Raw genomic sequence first — 23283 nt, forward strand, 5'->3', positions numbered from 1 at the left:
AATGGGAACTGAGCCGAGTGCCGGAAGGCTGGCTCCTAGGTTACCTGCGGGAAGGGTTGGAAGGTGTTAAAATTCAAATGAGTGAATTTAAAAGATTTTACTGGCTTTGTTTGAGGATTCATGACTAGGATGGAGTCCCATCTAGCACAAAGAAAGGAGCACAGAGGAGCTAAAGGAGAAATTTTTATAGGCAGAAAGGAATGGACACAAAGAAGTTATAATAGCAAAAAGTGGGTTGATCTTGGCAAGGTCAGTTTCCTTTAGGGGAGGCCAGGGGTCTTATCAGGTGACCTCATTAGTGCTGATAAGGTGATTCCTGATTGACTGATTAAAGATTCTGTTTCTGGGAGAGGCCAAAACTATAACTAGATCTCAGTTTGGTTTGGTGACAATAGTGCTTAGCAGAAGTGACTCCATTTTGGGCCTATGGTCTTGTTTTTAACAAAGGGAAAGGAAAATATATGCATTTGAGCAGGAATGGACTTCTCCTAAGGAGTCCCCACAAACTAGACTTCCCATCTGGGTTTACATAATCCAAAATCTAATTCATATTATTCCCCTTCTGTGCTTCCCAATATTCAGTCCTCTGTCAGAGGGTGTTAGACATAAATGCTCCTTAATTGCTGGTGCCCAATGGCTGTCCTGGTCCCAAGCACATGAGCTCATGGCTTAGTCAGAGACGGTTGAATGAATGAGTGAGTTGCATAGTAGAGCCACAATTTCCCATTGGCACTAGATCCTTGGAAATCCCCCCATCTTGGAAAGGTTACAAAACAGATCTTGTCCTCATGCCCCAGGGACTTGGGATTTTTTGGCCACAGGAATTCTCTTGCCAATGCTTTGGAAATTTGTGGCTCCCTACCAATACCACCAGCAGCAGCACTACCCCACCGCCCCCTAGCAGCACCACCATCATCCCTGCATTCTCTCTTAACCTTGGTCTCCATCGTAGGCTGCTTGCCCAACGCCTCAGGCCTCCCCAGTGAATCCAGGGCCACTGACTTATTTGAGATCTCAGAAACATTCTTGTCCTTACATCTGGTTCCTCATTACAGAAGTAAATGACATGCAACCTACTACAACTGTATTTCAAAGCCAACATTTTTGATTCAACACACGTGAAATATACACCAGATTTTTAAACATAAGGGGGCAGGCAAAAGAATAGGTGACAACCGGGAGGTGACGAGATGGCTGAAATGACTTCAGGTTGCCAGAGGCAATTGTAGGGACTGAAGAGGGGGAGGAGCAGAGAAAGAAAACCCCTAGCAGCAGCTAGAGCAACCAGGAGGAGAAGTAGGTTGGCTTGCCACCAGGGCCAGGGCCAGGGTCTAGAATTAATACAGAGGCCAGGGACAAAGCTGCAACCTTCTACTGACTGCAGACTTTGAAGTCAGCATCTTCCATGGGTACATGTGCCTCGGTCTTCCTATGTGCTCATCCTCAGACCTTTAAGGGGCAGCCACAAGTTTCCATTTCTGTTAGTTCCAAAATTTACTTTAACTTTCACCCTATCTTTCCGCCAACATTTCTCCCAGGCATCAGGGTCCAGGCCATAGAGGCAGATCAGATAGAGGCAGAGCCAGATCACTGAGTCACATGGAAGATTTGGTGGTGTCCATTCTCATGGTTTCCAACTCTTGCCCTGCGAATGGTTCCCTGAATCACAAACCCCCCACTCCCCTCTAACCATCTTCTGGACTTGTCTTTCCATTGTCTTGTATGGTTCGCATCTTAAAGGCAGTAGGTCCAAACTAAGGTCTTTTTTCCTTCCAAACCTTCTCTTCTGGACTTCCCCATCCAGGCTGAAACTTTGGCATCTCCTCTGGTGAGCCACTTCATTTATTATCCAGTGGTTCATGGCCTTGTCTTCCTTCCCACAGTCACCGTCACCTCCAGAGTCCAAGGCTGCCTCACAGGAATGTGGAAGGGACCTTAGACAATACAGACAGCAGGCTCCCACTGAGTCAGAGAACGTGTTACTAAGAGGAGCTCCTGGTGCCAGCATCCTTGTGCCCTAATACCCTGCCCTTTGCTCTCTCCAACAGCAGTTTCTTTCCGCATTTGTGTGGACCCCTTACTCCACTTGTACCAAAACTCTTAGTCTTTTAAGCCTTTCCCTGATTTTTCCACAGTCAATTTCTCAGATTTGCTGTCCCCCTTCTTGCTGAGCTGACTTTTTTTTAAAGATTTATTTATGGGTGTAGGCCAGAGGTGCAGGGGGTGAGAGACAGAGTTGGGACCAGAACAGGCAGATCTACTGAAATACACAGTTGAGGAGGGCAGTGGGTGAGATAGGAGAGGTCTGCTGCACCATGTGGATCAGCTCCCTGGTGGGCTGGGGATCAAACTCGTGCTGCAGTGACTGGTGATAACTAGATAGCACTATGTCTTTAAACCTTGCGCCACCAGGGAGGCCCCCAAGCTGACATTTAGTGGAAATCTATCACATGCCAGCACTATTTGAAGTGCTTTCCACGTAGCTAATTCCTCACAGGTCCAGGTAGGAGGGTACTGTTATCATTGCCTCATTACAGATGAGGAAACGAGACCCACCACTTTCCCAGCCTGCAATCACTTTCCCAGCCTGCACTGTTCGGTTTCTGTCTCTTCCAATAATTCTTCTCTGATACCCCCAGAGAAGGACAACCAGCTGTCTTCCCTCCTTACCCAGAACACATCACGCATTTGTCCAGCCCCCTTGGCTCTCTGTCTCTTTTGCCTTGTGCTAGTTCTGTCTGCTTTCTCAGCAGCCCTGGCTGCTCCTCACTGCACTGTGTATATGTGCGCATACACACGTCTATACACACACTCTTGCTACCGGTGCCCCTCCTACACCTGGCACCCAGCACTCTTGGCTTCTTGCTGGTTCGTTTGGTTTTTTAAAAAAAGATTTATTTATTTATGCATACAAGAACGGGGGTACAGGCCAGATGTGGGGGCATGAGAGGATTCACCAGAGACAGAGTGGGGAGCAGAACAGGCAGACTGACTGAAATACACTGCCGATGGATGCAGCAGGTGAGACAAGAGAGGTCTACTGTGCCATGTGGGTTAGCTCCCTGGCCGGGGATCGAACTTGTGCTCCAGGTAGCTTCATAGTGCTGAGATTCAACCCCTTGCCCCACCAGAAAGGCCCCTTGGCTTGCTTCTGTCTACTACTTCAGCTTCACTCTCCAGGCGTCCCACCCGCAGGGAGCCCCTCCTTCCAGAACACAGTGTGAGGGCCACCTGGTAAAGGGGGGCAGCTGACAAATTCAGACATCCTGGGAGTTGTCCCGTGGGTGGAGGGTTGAATGTGACTGAGTTTCTTGCCCAGTGCAGAGGCTATCAGATTTGCCTCCTGGCTGGGGAGTGACTTCCTAAGGTCATACCCGGAGAGGGCCCAGTCACCCTCCCTTCCCTCCTGACTTAGGACCTGACTATCACCAAGACAGGCCTGGGGCCCATGTTCATTTGGCCTTTTAAGAATGAGAGTCTTCTCTTGACAATGTCCTCCCTGTTACTTTACAAAAGGCTGCTCCCCCATTTCCAGATGCCGTTCTTCCTCTTCTGACTTCTCTGAATTTTTTGTCTGCCTTAGGAGAGTCCTTTTCCCTCTCCTCCCTGGCCTAGTAGCCCTCACTCCTTTCTTCTTTCTTGCTCCCAAGTCACCGACCTAAATATTTATTTTATTTTTAAGATTTATTTATTTATGCACACAAGAACTGGGGTATAGCCCAGAGGTGCGGGGGTGGGGGGTGGTGGTGAGAGGATTCCCCAGAGACAGAGTGGGGAGCAGAACAGGCAGATCCACTGAAATACACTGCAGAGGGGAGCAGTGGGGAGACAGGAGAGGTCTGCTGCGCCATGTGGGTCAGCTCCTGGCTGGCCAGGGATCAAACTGGTGCTGCAGTGGCTGCTGGTAGCTTGAGAGCGCTGTGTCTTTAACCCCTGTACCACCAGGGAGGCCCCTCACTGACCTGAATATTTATAGTCTAACCTCAGGCCTGTTCTTAACTTGCTGTGTTACTCTGTACAAGTTGCTTTCCCACTCTGTGCCTCAATTTCACGTCTATGAAAGGAGGCGGCTGGCCTAGAGGGTGAGAGACATCCTATTGAGTTCTACGAGTTCAACCCCCCTTTTCTAGCCCTCCCCTCTGCCTCTCCTTCGGGTCTCCTCTCTCAGGTCTTCTTTCCCAGGGGAGGCCTGCCCCAACCCCAGGAGAGCTGTGGCTCCAGCTCCTGTTCCCTGTCTACACCACCCGCCCAGGCCTCCTCCCCAGCTCCGGCCCCGGCTCTGCTCCATGTGGACCGTCTGAGAGGCTGGCCCCGAGCCCGGCGGCAACTCCACATTTCTCTGTTTTTCCTTTTTTTCCCTCTCTTTCCCGGAGTTAACAAGAAGCAGATGTGGCGCACGATGGTTGGAGAGGTGGGGGGAGGAAGGGGGAGGCTGGACCGCCAGCCAGACAGGGGGGAAGGGAGGGGAGTGAGCAGGAGAGTGAGGCGGGAGGCCAGGGCCCGCCCCGCAGCCGCTCCTGAGCCTCTGAACAGCCACAGGGGCAAAGCCTGTCACCCCCAGGACCCGGCCACTGGGGAAAAGAACGATAGAGAGAGCAAAGGCCAGCCAGCGGGGCCGAGGGGGTGGAGACCCCAGGACAGCATCGGACAGGGGCAGAGACCAGGCACAGGAGGCCGGGGGGCACCGAGAACAAACTCCCCTCAGAAGTGGAGAAGAGGAGAGCGGAAGGAACCGAGGGAGGGACAGCCGAGCCTGAGGAGGAAAGAGGAGGGGGAGACGGGTCAGGCCCCGCGGCCTGGAGGAGGCGTGTGGCTGGGGGCTGCTGGCAGGAAGCCGGGGACAGGACCCCACCGGCGCTGTCCCTTGGTGCGGCGGCATCCCTGCTCCGGACAGAGGCACCAGTGGTCAGGCCAGGATGTGCCTCTGAGGGCCACCACCGAGCGCAGCCACCATGGCCCCCAGCGCGCTCTGGAGCTGCTACCTCTGCTGCCTGCTGACCACGGCCGTGGGGGCGGCCAGCTACCCTCCTCGCGGCTACAGCCTCTACACTGGGGGCGGTGGGGCCCTGAGCCCTGGGGGACCCCAGGCCCAGAGTGCTCCCCGGCCTGCCAGCCGCCATAGGTAAGAGTTTCGGGGACCCAGCCCAAGGCTGGAGGTGGGTGCAAGGGTGGGTCAGAAGGTGGGCATCCTGGCCGGCTTCGCTACCCGCCCCCCCAGGTGTATCCCTGCCAGGGAGAGGACGCCACCTATCAGGTGACTCGACACGCCCAGGACCCCAAGAACTGATAGGTTCCCCTATCTAACCCCCCCAGAGGGCTCAGCTCCCATATCCTTCCCGTGGGGACATGCATTTTGGGTTCCCCGGGGAAACTGGAGGGGCGTAGGCCGGGCTTTCCTGCCAGCTGCCTACCAGCCTGGGGTCCGCGGGAAGAACTTCTGTTCCTTTCTAGGGCTCTCTCAGCCCCTCCAACGATCCCTGACTCTGACACCACTCCTGCCCCGCTCACTGCTTCTGTCCAGCCAGACTCGGAGGCAGCATGAATGAGGCCGAGCGAGTGTGGAAGGCGAGCCCCGAGGGAGGCAGGGCTCATCAATGGCTTATTCTTAACTTAACTCTGAGCTGGACCCCGGCCTGCCCGGCCTCTCCCCTGAGGGGAGGGTGGAAGCCAGCATCCAGGGGGTCAGTGGCCAGCTCACACAGGCCACGCCAAGCTGGGGACTGAAACTGAAAGGGACATGAAGAAATGCGTGAATTCAGACCTTCCCAGGCCCCCTCCCCCAGCCCTGAGGATCCATTTCTTGCAGTTGTGGCTTTCCATTCTGCGCCTCTGTCCCAGTCTTGAAAAGTCTTTATCTCCTCCTGCCGCACAGGAAAGCGTGGGGGCAGCTGCCCTGCCAAAACCCTGGTTCTCACTGGTCCCCAGGGGCCCCTCATCTTCTGACCCTCCCTCAGCCCCTCTGGTAGCCCCTGGGCCCTTCTCTGGGGCCTGTGTCTCTGGCCCTTGGGCCCAGGCGGGGTTGTGCCTGCAGGAACTGGTGTGCCTACGTGGTGACCCGGACGGTGAGCTGTGTCCTTGAGGATGGAGTGGAGACCTTTGTGAAGCCCGACTACCAGCCCTGTGGCTGGGGCCAGCCCCAGTGTCCCCGCAGCATCATGTGAGCCCCTGCGCCGGGTACTTGGTGGGGGCTGGGCCAGGGCAGGAGGATTTGCGCCAACTCAGGGGATCTGTACCAACCAGGTTGCGAGGGGCCAGCCCAGGGGTTTCAGTCAGAGCCATATGAGGAGCTGCTGAGGCAGCAGTGTGGCTGGCGAGATCCTGAAACTTACCTAGACTGCCCTAACAGCCCCCAAATACTTTGTCGGGGCTGGGTCCTGCTCACGGAGAAGAGTTCAGGGTTCCAGCACAGGACAAGGAGAGGACGAACAAGGATTTGGCCCTTGGCCAGCAAGCTGACAGCTGTCAGCTGAGCAAGGCCACATGCTGGACAGTAAGGGGGAATCCAGTCTGAGGGACGAGCCTCGCCCACCAGCAGCTGCCCACCTCTGAGGCCGGGGGCCAGAGTCCTTGACAGCACAGGGAGGAGTCAAGCTTCCCTCTGTCTCTCCAGGTACCGCAGCTTTGTCCGCCCTCGCTACCGCGTAGCCTACAAGACAGTGACGGACATGGAGTGGAGGTGCTGTCAGGGGTACAGGGGCGATGACTGTGCTGAGGGCTCTGCCCCAGCACTGGGTCCTGCACTGACCACACCCCGGCCCCGGCCTGCCCGCCCCAACCTCTCCGGCTCCAGCGCAGGCAGCCACCTGAGTGGACTTGGGGGGGAAGGTGAGTATGGGGGCTGCTGAGAGAGCAGTGGGAGACAGTATGGGGCCAGGCCACTGCCTGGAAAACCCCTTGCTGTGGGGAATCCTGAAATTCCCTGAGTGATTCGTGAGAGAGAGAAAGAGAGAGAAAGAGAGAGAGAAACCAATCGAGAGCGAAAGAGCGAGAGAGGATGCTCACACACGCCCACATGTGGCCAAGATGGGTCCTAGCTGGGAACAGCTGCGGGAGGGAAGGGGAATTCCTTTGAGAAGCTTGGTCCAAGGAGACAGACCATTGAAACTACAAATCCTAGCATGCACTGCAGCCAACTACAGGTCCCAGGCCCCTCGGTGGCCTCTGGAGACTGCAGGTCCCAGAATGCAGCAGCCCCATGCCCTCCCTGTGTGTGCTGGTCGCTGCGGATGTGCGGTGTTTGCCTGCCAGGGAGAGGGTCATGCTGTAATTATGGAAACAGGAACTTCTGGCTGACTCTGCTGCCGTCCAGCTAGAGCCCCTGCAGGCTTGTGGGGAGCCTCATTTGTTCCGATGCTGTGGCAGAGAGATGCTGCCCAGGACCAGCCGCTGTTGCGGGGTCCACGGCCTCCCTCACATTCCCATTTTGCTTGTCCTGACAGCCCGAGGAGGGAGGACCTTAGTGTCATTCCCATTTCAGAGATGCGGAAATGGCTTGCAGAGAGTTAAAATGTGTTGTGCACAGGGCGTGCGCTGGGTGGTCAGACATGACCTGGGCTTGAAACTTGGCGCTGCTACTTAGGAAACTTGTAATCTATGATCTGTTACTTGAGCTCTCTGGTTCTCTCCCAGTTTGCAAAATGGACGAGCTAATGATCTCTGCCCAGTGGAACTGTAAGGGGGAAAGAGCCACGGCACAAATCTGGCCTAGTGAATGGAGTTTCCTTGAATCTTCGCTTGCCCAAATCTCCCAACTGAGGCGTGGTAGAGTCAGCCTAGGGCCTCTGACTTGTTTGTGCTGGGACGGGCAGGAGCCAGGGGGTGAACACTAAGCTCAAGGTGCAGCCTCTTCGCCTTCCTCTCTCTGTCAGGTCCTGGCGAGTCAGAAAAGGTGCAACAGCTGGAGGAGCAGGTGCAGAGCCTGACAAAGGAGCTGCAGGGCCTTCGGGGTGTTCTGCAAGGACTGAGTGGGCGCCTGGTGGATGATGTCCAGAAGGCTGTGGAGACGGCCTTCAATGGAAGGCAGCAGCCAGCAGATGCAGCCGCCCGACCTGGTGTGCATGAAACCCTCAATGAGATCCAGCAGCAGCTGCAACAACTGGACAACCGTGTCTCCACCCACGACCAGGAGCTGGGCCATCTCAACAACCATCACAATGGTGGTGGCGGCGGTGGTGGTGGCAGCCACAGTCGGACCCAGAACCTGGCCCCAGCCCCTCCGGGCCACAGCGAGGAGCTGCTGCGGGAGCTGGAGCGGCGGCTGCAGGAGTCCTGCTCCGTGTGCCTGGCAGGGCTGGATGGTTTCCGCCGGCAGCAGCAGGAGGACAGGGAACGGCTGCGAGCCCTGGAGAAGCTACTGGGCTCGGTGGAGGAGCGGCAGCGGCAGCTTGCCGGCCAGGCACTGGGCCGCAGGCCCTCTCAGGAATGCTGCCCTCCCGAGCTGGGCCGGAGACTGGCAGAGCTGGAGCGGAGGCTGGACGTCGTGGCCGGCTCAGTGACGGTGCTGAGTGGGCGGCGAGGCGTGGATCTGGAAGGCGCAACCGGCCAGGGGGGCCACCCCCCAGGCTACACCAGTTTAGCCTCGCGCCTCTCTCGCCTGGAGGACCGATTCAACTCCACCCTGGGCCCTTCAGAGGAACAGGGGGAGGTCTGGCCCGCGCGTCCTGGGGGGCTGGGCCACTGGCCGCCTGCCCGGGGCCGGCTAGAGAAGCTGGAGGGACTGTTGGCCAATGTGAGCGGGGAGCTGGGTGGGCGGCTAGATTTTCTGGAAGAGCAGGTGGCAGGGGCAGTGCAGGAGTGTGGCCAGCTCTGCTCTGGGGCCCCAGGGGAGCAGGACTCCCAGGTCAGCGAGATCCTCAGTGCCTTGGAGCGCAGGGTGCAGGACAGCGAGGGGCAGCTGCAGCTGGTGGGCTCGGGCTTGCATAAGGTGGGGGCCGCTGGGGAGGCCCAGCAGGCCCAGCTGCAGGGACTGCAAGGGGTTGTGGGCCAGTTGCAGGCTCGCGTAGATGCCCTGGATGAGACAGCTGCAGAGTTGACACTGCGGCTGAATCTCACAGCTGCACGACTGGGCCAACTGGAGGGTCTGCTGCAGGCCCGTGGGGATGAGGGCTGCGGGGCCTGTGGCGGTGTCCAGGAGGAACTGGGCCGCCTTCGCGATGGTGTGGAGAGGTGCTCCTGCCCCCTGTTACCCCCTCGGGGCCCTGGGGCAGGTTCGGGTGTTGGGGGACCAAGCCGTGGGCCTCTGGACGGCTTCAGTGTATTTGGGGGCAGCTCAGGCTCAGCCCTACAGGCTCTGCAAGGAGAGCTCTCCGAGGTTATTCTCACCTTCAGCTCCCTCAATGACTCACTGCATGAGCTCCAGACCACCGTGGAGGGCCAGGGCGCTGATCTGGCTGACCTGGGAGCCACCAAGGACCGCATCATCTCTGAGATTAACAGGCTGCAGCAGGAGGCCACAGAGCATGCCACGGAGAGTGAGGAGCGCTTCCGAGGCCTGGAGGAGGGACAGGCACAGGCTGGCCAATGCCCCAGCCTAGAGGGGCGATTGGGCCGTTTGGAGGGAGTCTGTGAACGGTTGGACACTGTGGCTGGGGGACTGCAGGGCCTGCGTGAAGGCCTTTCCAGACACGTGGCTGGACTCTGGGCTGGGCTGCGGGAAAGCAACAGCACCAGCCAGACACAGGCAGCCCTGCTGGAGAAGCTCCTAGGGGGGCAGGCCGGCCTGGGCAGGCGACTTGGTGCCCTGAACAGCTCCCTGCTGCTCCTAGAGGACCGGCTGCACCAGCTTAGCCTGAAGGACTTCACCGGTGAGGGGCACAAAGCAGGGAGGTGGGGGGACCTCATTCAAGCCTTTCTTTTTCTTTCTCCTAACACACAGCAACCAGCCTCACCCTCATCTTTCTCCTTGTTCTGCCCAGCATGGATCATCAAACACCACTGTCCCAGGGGTTGATTTGTCTATAAGACATAGCTCCCTGCCCTCCCCTAGCAGCTCAGATAGGTCTGTGGGTGCATGGAGGTAGGGGCTGCTTTGCCAGCCAGGTATCCAGCCAGCCAGGCTGTGAGGGGCCCTGTCTACCTACAGACGCCCACCTGTTCACCCATCTTCCCATCCCCGGGGCCACCACCTTCCTTATCTTTCGGAAACTCTGGCTGTGTCTCTCCTTCAACTTAGTTTTGTCGCTGCAGGGCCTGCAGGTGAGGTTGGGCCCCCCGGGCCTCCTGGGCTGCAGGGACCCCCAGGCCCTGCTGGACCACCAGGACCTCCAGGCAAGGATGGACAAAAGGGGCCCATTGGGCCTCCAGGTATGTGGGCTGGGATCCTTGCTGGAACCAGGGCACCATCCCCTGAGCAATCCCAGGCTTGACATTCTACTCTGAACTTGGTAGAGAAGCAGGGAGAATGGTGAGGAATTGGGGGTCCTCCCTGGCTGACAATGACTAAGAAAGTGATTAGGGGCTGGGTAGTCACCGTGTTGCATAATTGGGTATGTTGGCCTCACTGTATTGAAGACGAAGGCTGAGCCTACAGGGGTTATGCAGGGAGTGGAAAACTGGCAGTTAGGGCTCATGGCACAGCAGTTGTACAGAATGGGTCTGATCTATTCTTCCTTTTCTATTTATTTATTTATTCATTTATGCATACAAGAGCTGGGGTACAGGCCAGAAGTGTAGGGGAGGTTGGTGAGAGAATTCACCAGAGACAGAGTGGGGGGCAGAACAGGCAGATCGACTGAAATACACTGCTGAGGGGAGCAGCGGGTGAGTCAGGAGAGGTCTGCTGCGCCATGTGGGTGTCTTAGCTTGATAGTGCTGAGATTTAACCCCTTGCACCACCAGGGAGGCCCCATGCCTCCTTTTCTTGATACCCCCTTTCTTGCATGGAAGTCTGCACAGCACCTAGCGCAGTGGGAGGAACTCAGCAGATGTTTGCCGAGTGACTTAGTGATTGCTGCTCTACTTCTCACTGTTCCCTTTCCTCTCCTCCCAGGTCCCCAAGGTGAACAAGGTGAGTTCCTCTCATTGGATGCTGGAGGGAGGGATTGGAGAATGCCAGGCCTCAGGCAGCCCTGGGGTAGAGGGTGGGGAGGGGTGGGGTCCATGGAGGGGCTAATCTAATACCCATCCCACCCCCATCCAGGAGTGGAGGGGGCACCAGCAGTGTCTGTGCCCAGAGTGGCCTTTTCAGCTGCCCTGAGTCTGCCCCGGTCTGAACCAGGCACAGTGCCCTTCGACAGAGTCCTGCTCAACGATGGGGGCTACTACGACCCAGAGACAGGTACCTGGGAACACTGGTGGGGTCGGGGGGAAGGGCTGGGGGGCACTGGGGGGGCTGTGCAGTGATATGTTCTCAATCTTGCCTCTTAGGCGGGCGATTCTTCATTTATTCATTTCAGGACTGCTTGGCCAGTGGTGGGGGTGGGGGTGGCTTGTACTACAGCAGCTCTTTCTCTGGGGGCTGGCCTTGCCCAGGCACTGTTTTAAGTGCGGGGGATTCAGAGCAAATTCCCCGCCCTCCGGGAGCTGACATGCCAGGAGAGAGAGGTGGAAAGACCCAGTGGGTCCCTCCCTAGACCAGGAGTTCAGGGTGGGCTCCCAGAGATCCTGCTGGCGCCAGCCACTTGCTACCCCTTCTGACTGTCGTCCCGGTCCCCAGGCGTGTTCACAGCGCCCCTGGCCGGCCGCTACTTGCTCAGCGCAGTGCTGACTGGACACCGGCACGAGAAAGTGGAGGCGGTGCTGTCTCGATCCAACCTGGGCGTGGCCCGCATAGACTCGGGGGGCTACGAGCCGGAGGGTCTGGAGAACAAGCCGGTCGCCGAGAGCCAGCCCAGCCCCGGGGCTCTGGGCGTCTTCAGCCTCATCCTGCCGCTGGAGGCCGGGGACACGGTCTGCATCGACCTGGTCATGGGGCAGCTGGCGCACTCGGAGGAGCCGCTCACCATCTTCAGCGGAGCCCTGCTGTACGGGGACCCGGAGCTGGAGCAGGCGTAGATGGGGGGCGGGCCGGACTGTCCGCAGTGTCCACGCCGGCCGGGAGTCAGCCGGAGCGGCGGCCACGCCTGGCACCCCAGCTCCCGGCGAGCCGCGGTCTCGGGGTCCGCCGCGGCTCGCGCCCCCGGAGCAGCCTGCTCGCCACCGCGGAGCGCGCCGGGCAGGACTCCGGGGCTCCCTCGTCCAGACTTTCGGCCTGATCGCCATCCCGTGCAGGACCTGGACTGCGGAGGAGCCGATCTTGCAGCCTGCGCTCCCCGACTGGCCCTCCAGGCGGTTCCCGGGCTCCAGAGCCCCCGGGCCCACAGCCATACTAAACTATTCAGGAATAAAGACACTTAGTTTTTTCTAAAAAACAAAACACGTCGGCTCCAGTATGTGTTCTGGGGTACCCAGGAGTAAACAAGGGATGGGCTCGGGGGAGAACGGGGCTGCGGACCCTCGCGCCGCGCTGGGAGGCTCTGCAGGAACTTGCTCGGGGCGCGCAGACCGCGCGGCTCTCCCGCGGGTCGCGCCGCCTCCGCCGGTGCCCGCCAGGGGGCGCTGGACGCCTAGCCCGCGCCGCTGTATTTCTCCTCACGTGACCGCCGCCCCTCACTTTCTGGGCGGGGCTTCCCGTTGTGGAGGCGGGGCCTAGACCGGGATGGGCGTGGCATTGGCGGGGCGGGGCCGGCTCGGGGCGGTGCAGTGCGCGGAGCGGAGCAGTGCGCGGGTGGGGGCGGGGCGGGGGCGGGGCGGGGGCGGGGCCGGCTTGGGAAGTGCGCGGAGTGGAGCAGTGCGCGGGCGGGGGCGGGGCGGGGCCGAGGCGGGGCGGGGCGGGGCCGGCCGCCGCTGACAGCCGCAGCCCGGCCTCGCCTACCAGGAGCCTGAGAACCGCGCGGATCTGGAGCGCGGGGCGCAGCTGCAGGGAGGGGCGGGGCACGGGCGGCTTTCCGGCGCCCTTCCCCTTGTGCGCAGGGGCCTGCGCGCCGCGCTTTCGGGGGGTCCAAGTCCGTCTGCCAGCGAAGAAACCGAGGCCGGAAAGCGGGAGGCGGTGCCACGCGGCGGGCGGGGGCGGCCGGGCCCTGCTCCGCCCCGCGCTGCTCCGCGCCCCTCCGCCGCCGGCGGCCCTTGGAGGAGGAGCCCGCGCCGCGGGGGAGGAGCCTGGGCGGCCCCCGGAGCCCGGACGCGGCGCCCCGGGGTGAGAGGCCACGCGCGGGAGCAGCCGGGTCGGCGCGCGGCGGCAGCTCGGGGAGTGGCCACATGGAAGAGAAGCAAATCCTGTGCGTGGGGCTGGTGGTGCTGGACATCATCAGCGTGGTGGACACGTACCCGGAGGAGGACACGGACACCAGGTAGGGGCGCCCTGGCCCTTGGAGACCTCAGGGGCCGCGGCAGCGCCCCGTTGGCGCCCCGCGGCGAAGGCCACCCGTCCGCGGAGCCAGGACCGGGGCTGGGGGTCCGTGGGAGTCCAGCCGAGGGGCTGGTGCCGCGTACCCCATTCCCCCGCTTCGGGGGACAGAGTTGAGACCTTTGGTAATGAGACCCAGGCTTTGCATGGCATTGCCACCGCCCGTTCCCTTTGCAGCCGGAGGACTGTGTCGGGATCATTACCCCATTTTACCTCCAGGCAAGTGGAGACTGAGGTATAAAGTGTTGTGTCCGAGGGCACACAGCTAGTCAAGGGCAGGGCCAGATTCTTTGCTTTTTAACAAGACCTAAGCACCTGCCTCTCCCCAGCATTCACGCCTAGTTTATCATATACTTCCGTTTTCTTTACGTTTTCTGAGGCAGCTGACAATGAGAAGTTTGTGCAATTAGACTGTTTAATACCATTTAAAACCATGGTGTTTGAACTTGCCTACAGTTTCAGAGCTTGCTGGCACTAGAGGCACATTTAGAGACTCAGTGGGTTATGCAGAGAGCTGGTTTGCACCAGCAAACTCTCCTGGTGCTGAATTCCTGAAGGAGTTGATCAGAGATCTTTTTTTTACAAAAGTGGGTGAACAATACAGCAGGGAAACTTCCTTCTGGTTGCCTGGTAGAAGTTGAAGCGTCATTTGTTAGTTCTCCTATTTACTTTTGATAAGAACACGCTACCCTGTAACCCCACGAAGGCATTTCTGTGGGGCAACCTAGGTGGCTTGCTCTTGGTGCAATCTCGAGCTTAGAGCACCAAGAATTGCTCCTTGGTTATTAGTTGTCTCAGCCAAGAACTAGATAAAAGGCAAGTTCAAGTTTTAGCTCCGGCAGGAGATTACAACTCCAGCAGCCATGAGGCTGATTGAGGGGAGACTGGGCATTCTTCAGGCTTTGGGGCCACATAACACTGTCACATGCATTGCCACCTACTTTGCTCACAGCAGCCGATGGGCAGCGTGAGAGGACCGGTCACATCCTTGCTGTGTAATTGATGAAGCTAAAGTTGTGGAGAAATGAAGTGATTTTTGTAAGGCTACACAGTTCGTGAGCGGTAGAGCAGTAATTATCACCCAAGCCTCTGAACTCTGAGCCTGGCGCTCCAGCCCTCCATCATCTCTTGTGCTGCCTATCCCTTTGCTGCTGCCCATCTCACGGAGCCAACGTCTCTTTTGGTTGCCCTGATTGCCAGACATTAGAGCCCCTTGCTGGTGTGCAGGCACACAGGTGTGCTGCTGTGCCATGTGACGCATCTACCGAGGCCTGCTGGTCCAGGTACGCAGCCAGGAGTTAGGTTCCCTCCTGGGAGAAGAGTGCCAATTCTCAGGCCACAGGTTCCCCAAAGCCTGGGGAGGAACTGGGAAGACCCAGGTGCCTCTTTCCATGAGAGCTGCGGTCCCATTCCCTTTGGGCTTCTATTGGGAGGCTGAGATAAGGAGGGCCCTGCCAACTCCCACCCTGATGGGCTGGTTCTGAAGGTGGGCATTAGGCGCGTCGCCTCTCTAAAGAGACCCTTCCTGTGTTCTCCATGCCCATCGCCCCTCAAGCTCCCCCTCCCCAAGACCCATGGCTCTGGTCCTTGGTGGAAGCAGCCTGTTTGTCCCTATTTCCTTTCTCTGCCTCGCTCCCCAGGGCCCCCAGCCTAGCTCCCGGATGCTGTGGTGCCTCCCAGATGAGTAAGCAAGTGGGGACCCTGTCTCCCTGGGTATCTTAGCCCTATCTGTCCCAGGCACTCTGTGCTCCAGGGGCTGTTGGAGATTCTCAGGAGTTGCCACCTGGAGCTGGGCCAGACTACTGAGGAATGGCCTGCCTTTCAGAGCCCATAACAGAAGAACCTTCCAGAGAGCATCCTTATGCTCAGCAGAGCATTTTTTTTTTTTAAGATTTATTTATTTACACATACGAGAACCCAAGAACTGGTTTCAGGCCAGAGGTGTGTATGGCGGGGCGGGGGGCATGAGAGGATTCACCAGAGACAGAGTGGGGAGCAGCGGGCGAGTCAGGAGAGGTCTTCTGCGCCTTGTGGATCACCTCCCTGGCCGGGGATTGAACTCGTGCTGCAGTGGCTGCTGATAGCTTGATAGTGCTGCGTCTTTAACCCCTACGCCACCAGGGAGGCCCTTCAGGTGTATCTTGAGTTAGTTTCCTTTTATTAAATTTTTAGTAAAGATGGAGAAAAGCTATAGAAACAAAAGGCCATTATATGAGGTGATGGATGCGGTGCCTAACCCCCGCATGGTGGAAACCATTTTACAGTAGCTGCTCGTATCAAATCATTCCATTGTGCGCCTTACGCTTACGTGGTCTATCAACTGCACCTCAGTAAAGCTGGGACGGGGAGGGGGGTGCAGAAAAATCGCTCTCCACCCAATAATCTTTCAACGTTTGACATGGTGAAAGTCAGCCCTCCCGCTTTAAAATCATCAGAAATGCCAGCTTTGCTTCCCGGCTTACTTTAACCTGTGCTTGTTACTGAAAAGGGCTCTCAAGACAGGTGTAGGCAGGAGATCAGATCCCCTTGGGAAGAGGCCCTCAGGGTCACCCAGCTCTCAAGGAGGCAGCTTGTACAGAGATCATGGGCCGTTGTACAGAGATCATGATGGATCAGAGCGAGTGGTTCCCTGACGTCCTAAGAATAGATGGAAGCGTAGAAAATAATCACTGTCAGTTTGAATTTAGCCTGGACTGGGGACTCACACCTGGACCTCAGCCAAGTCATTTTCCTTCTCAGAGCTGCAGCTGCCCATCTAGAGGATGAGCAGACCAGCCGGATGCTTTCTGAGGAGCAGCCCCTGCTGTTATAGTCTAAGGGCCCGCCCGGGCACTGCAGGGCCCGGCTTCTTGGCTTCGCAGGGACCAGCCGGCTTCTCAGGCTCCAGCTGCTGCTGCCGCCGCAGGACCCTCTCTGTGTTTTGCAGGTGCTTGTCCCAGCGATGGCAGCGCGGAGGCAACGCGTCCAACTCCTGCACTGTTCTCTCCCTGCTAGGAGCCCCCTGCGCCTTCATGGGCTCTCTGGCCCCGGGCCACGTTGCCGAGTGAGTGGAGGAGCAAGCAGGGGAGGCCTGCCCGCGGGGTGGGGGTGGGGGGCGAGAAGGAAGCCTGAAGTCTGGGTGGGGCGGCAGCTGGTAAGAAATGGTTCTTCCCCAGAACAGGCAGGAGGAGGTGGGGTGGGGCGGCAGCACCCAGCCTCCAGGTGTGGCTTATCTGCTGGTCGGTGTTAAAGCTGCTCCTGTTGAAGGTTTTCTCCCTACAACCCAATTCCCAGGCGCCTGCTTCAGCTGCCCCACCTTTGTCCTTGTTTCCGGTAGACTCTGTGGTGCATGTGACTTTGCCCTCCGCAAGTCTCCTATCCTGCTCGTGGCAGAAGGCAGTTGGGGGCGTGCTCCGCCGCCCTCCTTCTGGGATGGCCACCACTCACGGGCCCAGCGCTTCTTTGCCAGTGGAGGCCAGAGCGCAGCAGGAATGCCCTGCCCGAGGGTGGGGTACACGCTGAAGCCCGTGCTAAAGCCGGCCTCAGCCCATGCCCCCCATGAGTCTAAGGCTTATCGGCCGTAGACGTGCAGCCGTAAGTGGCCTGGCGTTTTCCACGCAGGCCCTGCAGGCACCAAGAGCCCTTTGCCCCGCTGGGGCTGCTGACTCAGCAAGCACTTTCTGGGAGGTGTGACCCACACTTTGCCCACTGCGGACAGCGGGCAGGCTGCCAGGTTGCTGGTCCGTGATGCACAGATCTTTGCACCCTGGCTGAGGAGGCGCTGCTAACAGAACCTCCGGGGCCACAGCCAGATTTTCTCCATGATGAAGTGGCACGAGGGGAATAAGGGCAAGACCCTGCCCTGGGAGGGGCGCAGAGGGGCCTGGAGCCCCTAGCTGAGCTACGCTCTCCAGCAGCCACCTTCCGGGCAGCTAGCAGCGAGACAGGCGGGGCATTCCGAAGTCTCCCCAGGTGTTCAGCAAACATTTCCCGAGCACCTACCATGTGCTAGGCACTCTGGGCGCCAAAGTTATTAGGCAGAGCAAGCCATTTTTCCATGTGGGAGAAGGTTACGGTTTAAAGGATCCCTGCGTATAAGACAAAGAACGATGCCCCGACTCCGTGCCTTTGTAGAAGGATGTATCGCCCTGCTTTGGCGTTGCCCGAAATGGAGCCCAGCCACAGTGAGAAAAGCCGGATGGTGGCTAGACTGCTGGGGATAAGCGCCAGTTCTCGGCCACAGGACTCTGCACCTCCAGAGAGGGCCAGCCTGGGGCCTTACTCTCCTGCTGGCACAGTCTTCCCCAGGTGCTGCCCGCCAGCTCTCTGGGGTTGGAGGGGACTCTGGGCAAGAGCCCTGGACCAGGCCCAGGCTGAGGGGCATCAGGTACCAGGAGCCAGCTCACTGGCCATGAGGGTTTGCCTCCCTGAGAGAGAAGAGGGCAGTGAGCAAACTCACCCGGGCAGCACCCCTTCCTGGCTGGGCATCACAGAGACAGGCTTAGGCACAGGACGTCAGGTCTGGAAGGGGCTTCAGAGGAAGGAGTGACATGGCAGAGCATGCAGAAGGCAGCTGGGAGGCAAAGTATCACCATAGTGATTAATTATTAAATCTGCCTGTGTCTCGCATGAAATAGGCCTCAGTGTCCTCACCTGCTGGGTTCGAACAGGGTACATGTTCTAGGCCCCAAATCTATCTCCTCCAGCTTTATGCCTGAAGGAAGAGGTTGGACTTTGCTTCAGCTCGGACCTGAATGAATGCCCCTCAGTGATTTTCTCGCTGAGCCCCAGCCTGTGCGCTCCTGCTGCTTCTGCCCCCTTCACAGCCTGTGGAACCTGGTGATTTCCAGCTCCCTCACGCTCTGCTTGCACTCCAGTCTTTCAGGGCCCCTGGGGGCCCAACCCTCCCTTCCCCAGACCTTTGTGAAACCGTACCTACCCCCCATTACACCCCCCCATCCTGCCCTCCCCCTCTCCCCTGCTCCCCCTCCACCCCCGCCGCCGCAGCTTTGTCCTGGAGGACCTCCGCCGCTATTCCGTGGACCTGCGCTACACGGTCCTCCAGACCACGGGCTCTGTCCCCGTCTCCACGGTCATCATCAGTGAGGCCAGCGGCAGCCGCACCATCCTGCACGCCTACAGGTCGGTACCCCTGTCTGCACCTTGCCAGCTGCGCCGTCACTAAACTCTCAGAACAGGACCAGCGTTTCTCAGAGGCCTGCGGGCTCCGGCACCCCTGCTGCCCACTGCTGTGGGAGCTCACGTAGAGCCCCACGGAGGCTCTAATATGTGTCTCCTTGCCCTCCCCTTGGCTCGGGCGCCACCCCAAGTTTCCTGGTGACTGACTTCAGGCTGCGGGGCGTGGATGTGTCTCAGGTGGCCTGGCAGAGCAGGGGGGAGACCCCGTGCTCTTGCTGCATCGTCAACAACGCCAATGGCTCCCGTACCATTGTGCTCTACGACACGTAAGGCCCCCGGCCTCGCCCTGCCACAGCCCACCAATCAGTTCCTTCACTTGCCGCCATGGGCATCCCAGTTGCGCATCCTCCGAGGCCTCTCTCTCTGTACCGGAAATTGCCCCCGTGCCTATCTGCAGTGATTTGTGAATCAGTTTCAATGAGGGGAGAAGTGAGGCGGGAGGGGAGGGGCTTGGCTCTGCTGGGCAACTTGACCTTCCTTGGTAATGCCGAGGAGGGGCAGGCGGGCCTAGCCAAATGTAATTTATGGTGATTCCTCCGTAATTAGTCAATCAGCAGCCTGGGTGTGGGTGTGGTTGTGGGGAAACTGAGGACAGAGGGATGAGAGAAGTGATTGAAGCCATCTTAAGTTGCCAACGGGTCCCGCAGATATTTCCAGGTCAGCCCCTGAGTTGCCAACCTGCAGCAGGGTACCGAGGAGCTGGGGTGTGGGTGTTGTGGAAAGTGGACTCCTTATCCCGAGTTCCCAGCCTAATAAAACTAGACTAAATGCCACACACCACTTGCAGCCATTGCTGAGGGAGCAGGAAGGGGAACGTTGGTTCAGCACAACCGGGTCAGCTGAGAGGGGACCTTTCAACATTCCGAGCTACTAGGGAGAGACCTAGTGAGCCAGACCCTTCCAATCTCTCAGCATCCCGCCTGAAGACTCTCAGAGGTTTACTTCAGGTCTGGTGTGTGCCGGGTGCCATGTTAGGGCTGAGGTGGCCCGAGCCTGGCTGCCCCTACTCCTCAGCATGGCCGCCACCCAGGGGAGAGGCCACACATCTCAGGACCAGAGATCCCAGAGCCCCCCGTGTCCCAGTGGATGAGTGGGCGGGCGCCACACGCTCACGCAGCCTTCATGCTGGGCGCGCCTCGTCATCCGCCTGTTAAGCACAGTCCAGCAGCTGTGACCAAGAGCACACCAGGGGCTGCACAGGGAGGGAAGAGGAGCTCCCAGGACAAACATCTGTTGCCCACTAACTCCAGCAGCAGGCCTGTGAGGGTGGGGGTTTGGGCCCCAATTACCCACGGGGAAGCAGCCTTGAGAAGGCCGAGTTCTCTCAGTTAAATGGACGATGGATTCGACCACAGAACATGGAGGGGAAGACAATGAAGTCTCTGCCTAAGGAAGGTCCAGGTGAACCCTTGTCAAGTCTCCACACCTGAGCCATTCCCAAGCACCCCTGTGACCTCAGGGTTGTTGCTCAGAGCGACCAGCTCTAGACAGCGGTGCTGTCTCCATGGGGTGTCAGAAGGGAGTGGGACAAGAGCCAAAACCCGTGCAGGGCACCAGTGGCCTTTGTACTTTCTCTGGTCACAGCATGCTGGGAGCTGTGGGCTGCCGCCTAGGGGAATTCTGGGAATTGTAGTCCCAGTGCGCTTAGAGCATTCTGGGAGATGTGGTCTCCAAGGCCCCTGCCACAAGCTGATAATATCAGCGCCTCAAACACAGGAAATACACCCTAACAGATTGTTGCCAGTCCCCTGCCTGAATGGAACTAGTGGGACAAAAAGGGGTCAGGAGTTTAGCTGGGTCTGGCTAAACTACAGAGCTGCCTGTGCTACAGATGCGTCTTCCTGCCGTGCTGCAGGTGGCACCAGTTAGCAGCCAGTTAGCAACCCTGGCCCAGGCTGACTTCACCAGGCTCCTTCTTCTCTGTCCTTTCCAACCCTTGACTTAGGAACCTGCCTGATGTGTCTGCTACAGACTTTGAGAAGGTTGATCTGACCCGATTCAAGTGGATCCACATTGAGGCAAGCCCCACCCTTCTGTGTTTCGAGCATCTCAACCTGCCAGCTCTTCCACTTGTTCTGTCTCCTTGATTTCTTTGAACCATGAAGTACCGTAGAGATCGTGAACCCTCTCCCCATCTCCTCTCCATCCTTCTTTAAGCTTTCGGGTGAAGTGACTAAGGCCCAGAAAGGTTGAGCAACTTACTCAAGGTCACGCAGCAGGGTGTGGTCACCAGTAGCAGGATGCTGGCTCCTGGTCTGTACTTTCTGTGTGGGACCCTCCCACTTGACTGGTGGCATGAACCTGCAAGAGGCCTGGGCCAGATCCCAAATTAAAGGAACTAGAATTTTCATTCAAAAAGAAGTTTTGGAGTCTGGATGGGAGGAAGCCTGAGAAGGCCTGAGTTCTAATCCTAGCCTTGTCATTTTATTTATTCTAGGTCCTGAGGAGAGTCTATAAAATGGGAGGGCTAATTGATAAGGTCTCCAAGGTTTGTGGCAGCTCTAGAAGTTTTAGACTTAGGGTGGGGTACCAGCCCAGTCACCCCCTCTCCACCCAGAGTTCCAGCAGAGAGGGAAGAATGAGCCAGATGAGCCAGGCAGTGCCAGGCAGGTCCTGAGCTGTCCTCCCTGCTCCAGGGTCGGAATGCTTCGGAGCAGGTGAAGATGCTGCAGCGGATAGAACTGCACAACGCCCAGCAGCCTCCAGAGCACAAGATCCGGGTGTCTGTAGAGGTGGAAAAGCCCCGAGAGGAACTGTTCCAGCTATTTGGTTACGGAGACCTGGTAAGTGGCCCTTGCAGCCTCTCCTCCTCACATCCTACTAATTAAACTGGGCCCAAGTGTTCCCTCCCCACACTTGGAGTGGCAACTCGTGGCTCATTAGTGTTGGCAGGTGGGAGCGAAACAAAGAGGCAGACTCCCAACTTAGGGCCTCAGCTGTGGCCAAGGAGTCATATGGGGGGAGCCAGAGGGCTTGCGCAGGCCACTGCGGACAGCCACAGGGCAGGCCCGCATGCCAGCACCTCCCTGGGTCTCCTCTGTCAAACAGGAGGGGAGTGTTCTCCAGGGCATCCTCTGATCCTAGCTATGGGTGGCAGCTTGTGGGAACCAGTAGGGGTGAGGGGGGATGGGAAGGGGACTTGCAGAAGGTAAATTTGGACAGGGCTGGGATGTAAGCGGGGCTGGGTGGTGACCCTAGCAAGAGCTGGTGTTTCATTTGGCAGAGGGAGAGCCTGGGCAGAAATATATATATTTTTTTAAATAATAAATTTTATTTTTATATTCCCCCATACAATTGCAAACGCCCCATTCTGACCCCAATCCTTCCCCTCCCGCCCCCCACCCCCCAAAAAGTGTCTCTGGTTCATAGTTTTTTGTTGATTTTGATTTTCACTTTCTTATAGTTAATCATTTTCCTGGTCCCTTATTTAAGTTTTCTAGATTCCTGGGCAGAAATATCTTTAACAAAACTCTCTGGCTATTCTAATGTGTATGTAGCTGGTATTGAGGAAGTCTGGAGTCCCTACCCCTTTGCTTCAGACACAGAAACCAGACCTAGAGCGCGGAGTGGTGTGAGAATAAACATCAAAACCAGCGGCTCCTGAAAGCAGTGGTTTGAAGTGGCAGTGCTGGATTTCCCCGCAAGAGGGCGCGCAAGGCTTGATTTAGGTTTCAATGGCGCGGAAATTCAGAGCTGAGAGCAATAGATGGGGGCTTTTGTGTCCCATTGTATGTGGCTGTGTTCCAGCCTATCTGGGGCAAATATAAAAAAAGTGTTTCTGTGGGACAACAAGCTGCTATGTTGGAGGAGCCGTGTGACAAACTGGGGCAACGCGAGGCGGCAGGTGGTGCGTGCAGCTGGGTCTAGCCGGTCAGCCCCTTCCCTTCCCACAGGTGTTTGTCAGCAAAGATGTGGCCAAGCACTTGGGGTTCCAGTCAGCAGTGGAGGCCCTGCGGGGCTTATACAGCCGTGTGAGGAAAGGGTGAGCTGGGGGGAGCAGGGAAAGGGCTTGAAGGGTGGGGCCGGAGTCCTTTGGAAAGGGAAGAATAAGTCTGATGGACTTGCCCTGAAGTGCCTTGGACCCCAGGGCGCTGCCTGGGGGGCAGTGGGAGGAGGAATGAGGCTGGGGGGCAGGATGGGCTGACAACCAGCTGATGGAGAATATTGCAGGGCCACCCTTGTCTGTGCCTGGGCTGAGCAGGGCGCTGACGCCCTGGGCCCTGATGGAAAGCTGCTCCACTCGGATGCTTTCCCGCCACCCCGGGTGGTGGACACTCTGGGCGCCGGAGACACCTTTAATGCCGCGGTCATCTTCAGCCTGTCCCAGGGTGAGTACCCAGCAGGAGGGGCAGGACTGGGCCCGGGCCTGCCCAGAGGACGGTGTTAACCCAGCTACGCTCCCTCCCCCACCACAGGGAAGCCTGTGCAGGAGGCCTTGCGGTTCGGCTGCCAGGTGGCCGGCAAGAAGTGTGGCCTGCAAGGCTACGATGGCATCGTGTGAGCCTGTGGTGGGGCTACTAGCTCACGTCCCTGCTACCGCTACCGTGGAGGTTGGCATCACTGGCTTCCTGGCAGTTTCCCCCCTTCCAACCCGCTGCTGGGACTGCCCTGCTCCCTGGGCAGATGCAGGCTGGGGAGGGCCCTGCCCGAGTCCTGGCATCTCATGCCACAGAGCAAATAAACCTCCTTGCCCTGAGCCAGCTTCCTCTGGCAGTCTGCTTGTG

At 58.2% G+C, this 23283-nt stretch overlaps 2 protein-coding genes across 5 annotated transcripts; both read left to right on the top strand.

The window, feature by feature from the left end:
• Positions 1 to 4952: 4952 nt before the first annotated feature.
• On the top strand, positions 4953 to 12340 carry EMILIN1 (elastin microfibril interfacer 1; the record flags this gene model as incomplete). The annotated part of the gene is made up of 8 exons (XM_084236056.1): positions 4953 to 5122; positions 6032 to 6157; positions 6611 to 6825; positions 7869 to 9803; positions 10186 to 10302; positions 10988 to 11005; positions 11138 to 11275; positions 11654 to 12340. 8 exons carry the CDS (start codon positions 4953 to 4955, stop codon positions 11989 to 11991), a joined length of 3057 nt encoding a protein of 1018 aa, XP_084092182.1. The 3' UTR covers positions 11992 to 12340.
• An 893-nt stretch (positions 12341 to 13233) lies between these two features.
• On the top strand, positions 13234 to 23245 carry KHK (ketohexokinase; the record flags this gene model as incomplete). 4 transcript variants are annotated; one of them, XM_084236073.1, is made up of 9 exons in its annotated part: positions 13234 to 13325; positions 16308 to 16424; positions 18368 to 18502; positions 18691 to 18825; positions 20505 to 20577; positions 21196 to 21342; positions 22453 to 22541; positions 22730 to 22887; positions 22975 to 23245. In XM_084236073.1, 9 exons carry the CDS (start codon positions 13234 to 13236, stop codon positions 23058 to 23060), a joined length of 1032 nt encoding a protein of 343 aa, XP_084092199.1. In that variant the 3' UTR covers positions 23061 to 23245. The 4 variants fall into 4 exon arrangements, with proteins under 4 accessions (XP_084092199.1, XP_084092200.1, XP_084092201.1 ...); XM_084236074.1 differs by lacking the exon at positions 18691 to 18825; XM_084236075.1 differs by lacking the exon at positions 18368 to 18502.
• Positions 23246 to 23283: the final 38 nt, after the last annotated feature.

This window comes from Talpa europaea (assembly GCF_964194135.1).
Source record: "Talpa europaea genome assembly, chromosome: 6".
Taxonomy (NCBI): Eukaryota; Metazoa; Chordata; class Mammalia; order Eulipotyphla; family Talpidae; genus Talpa; species Talpa europaea.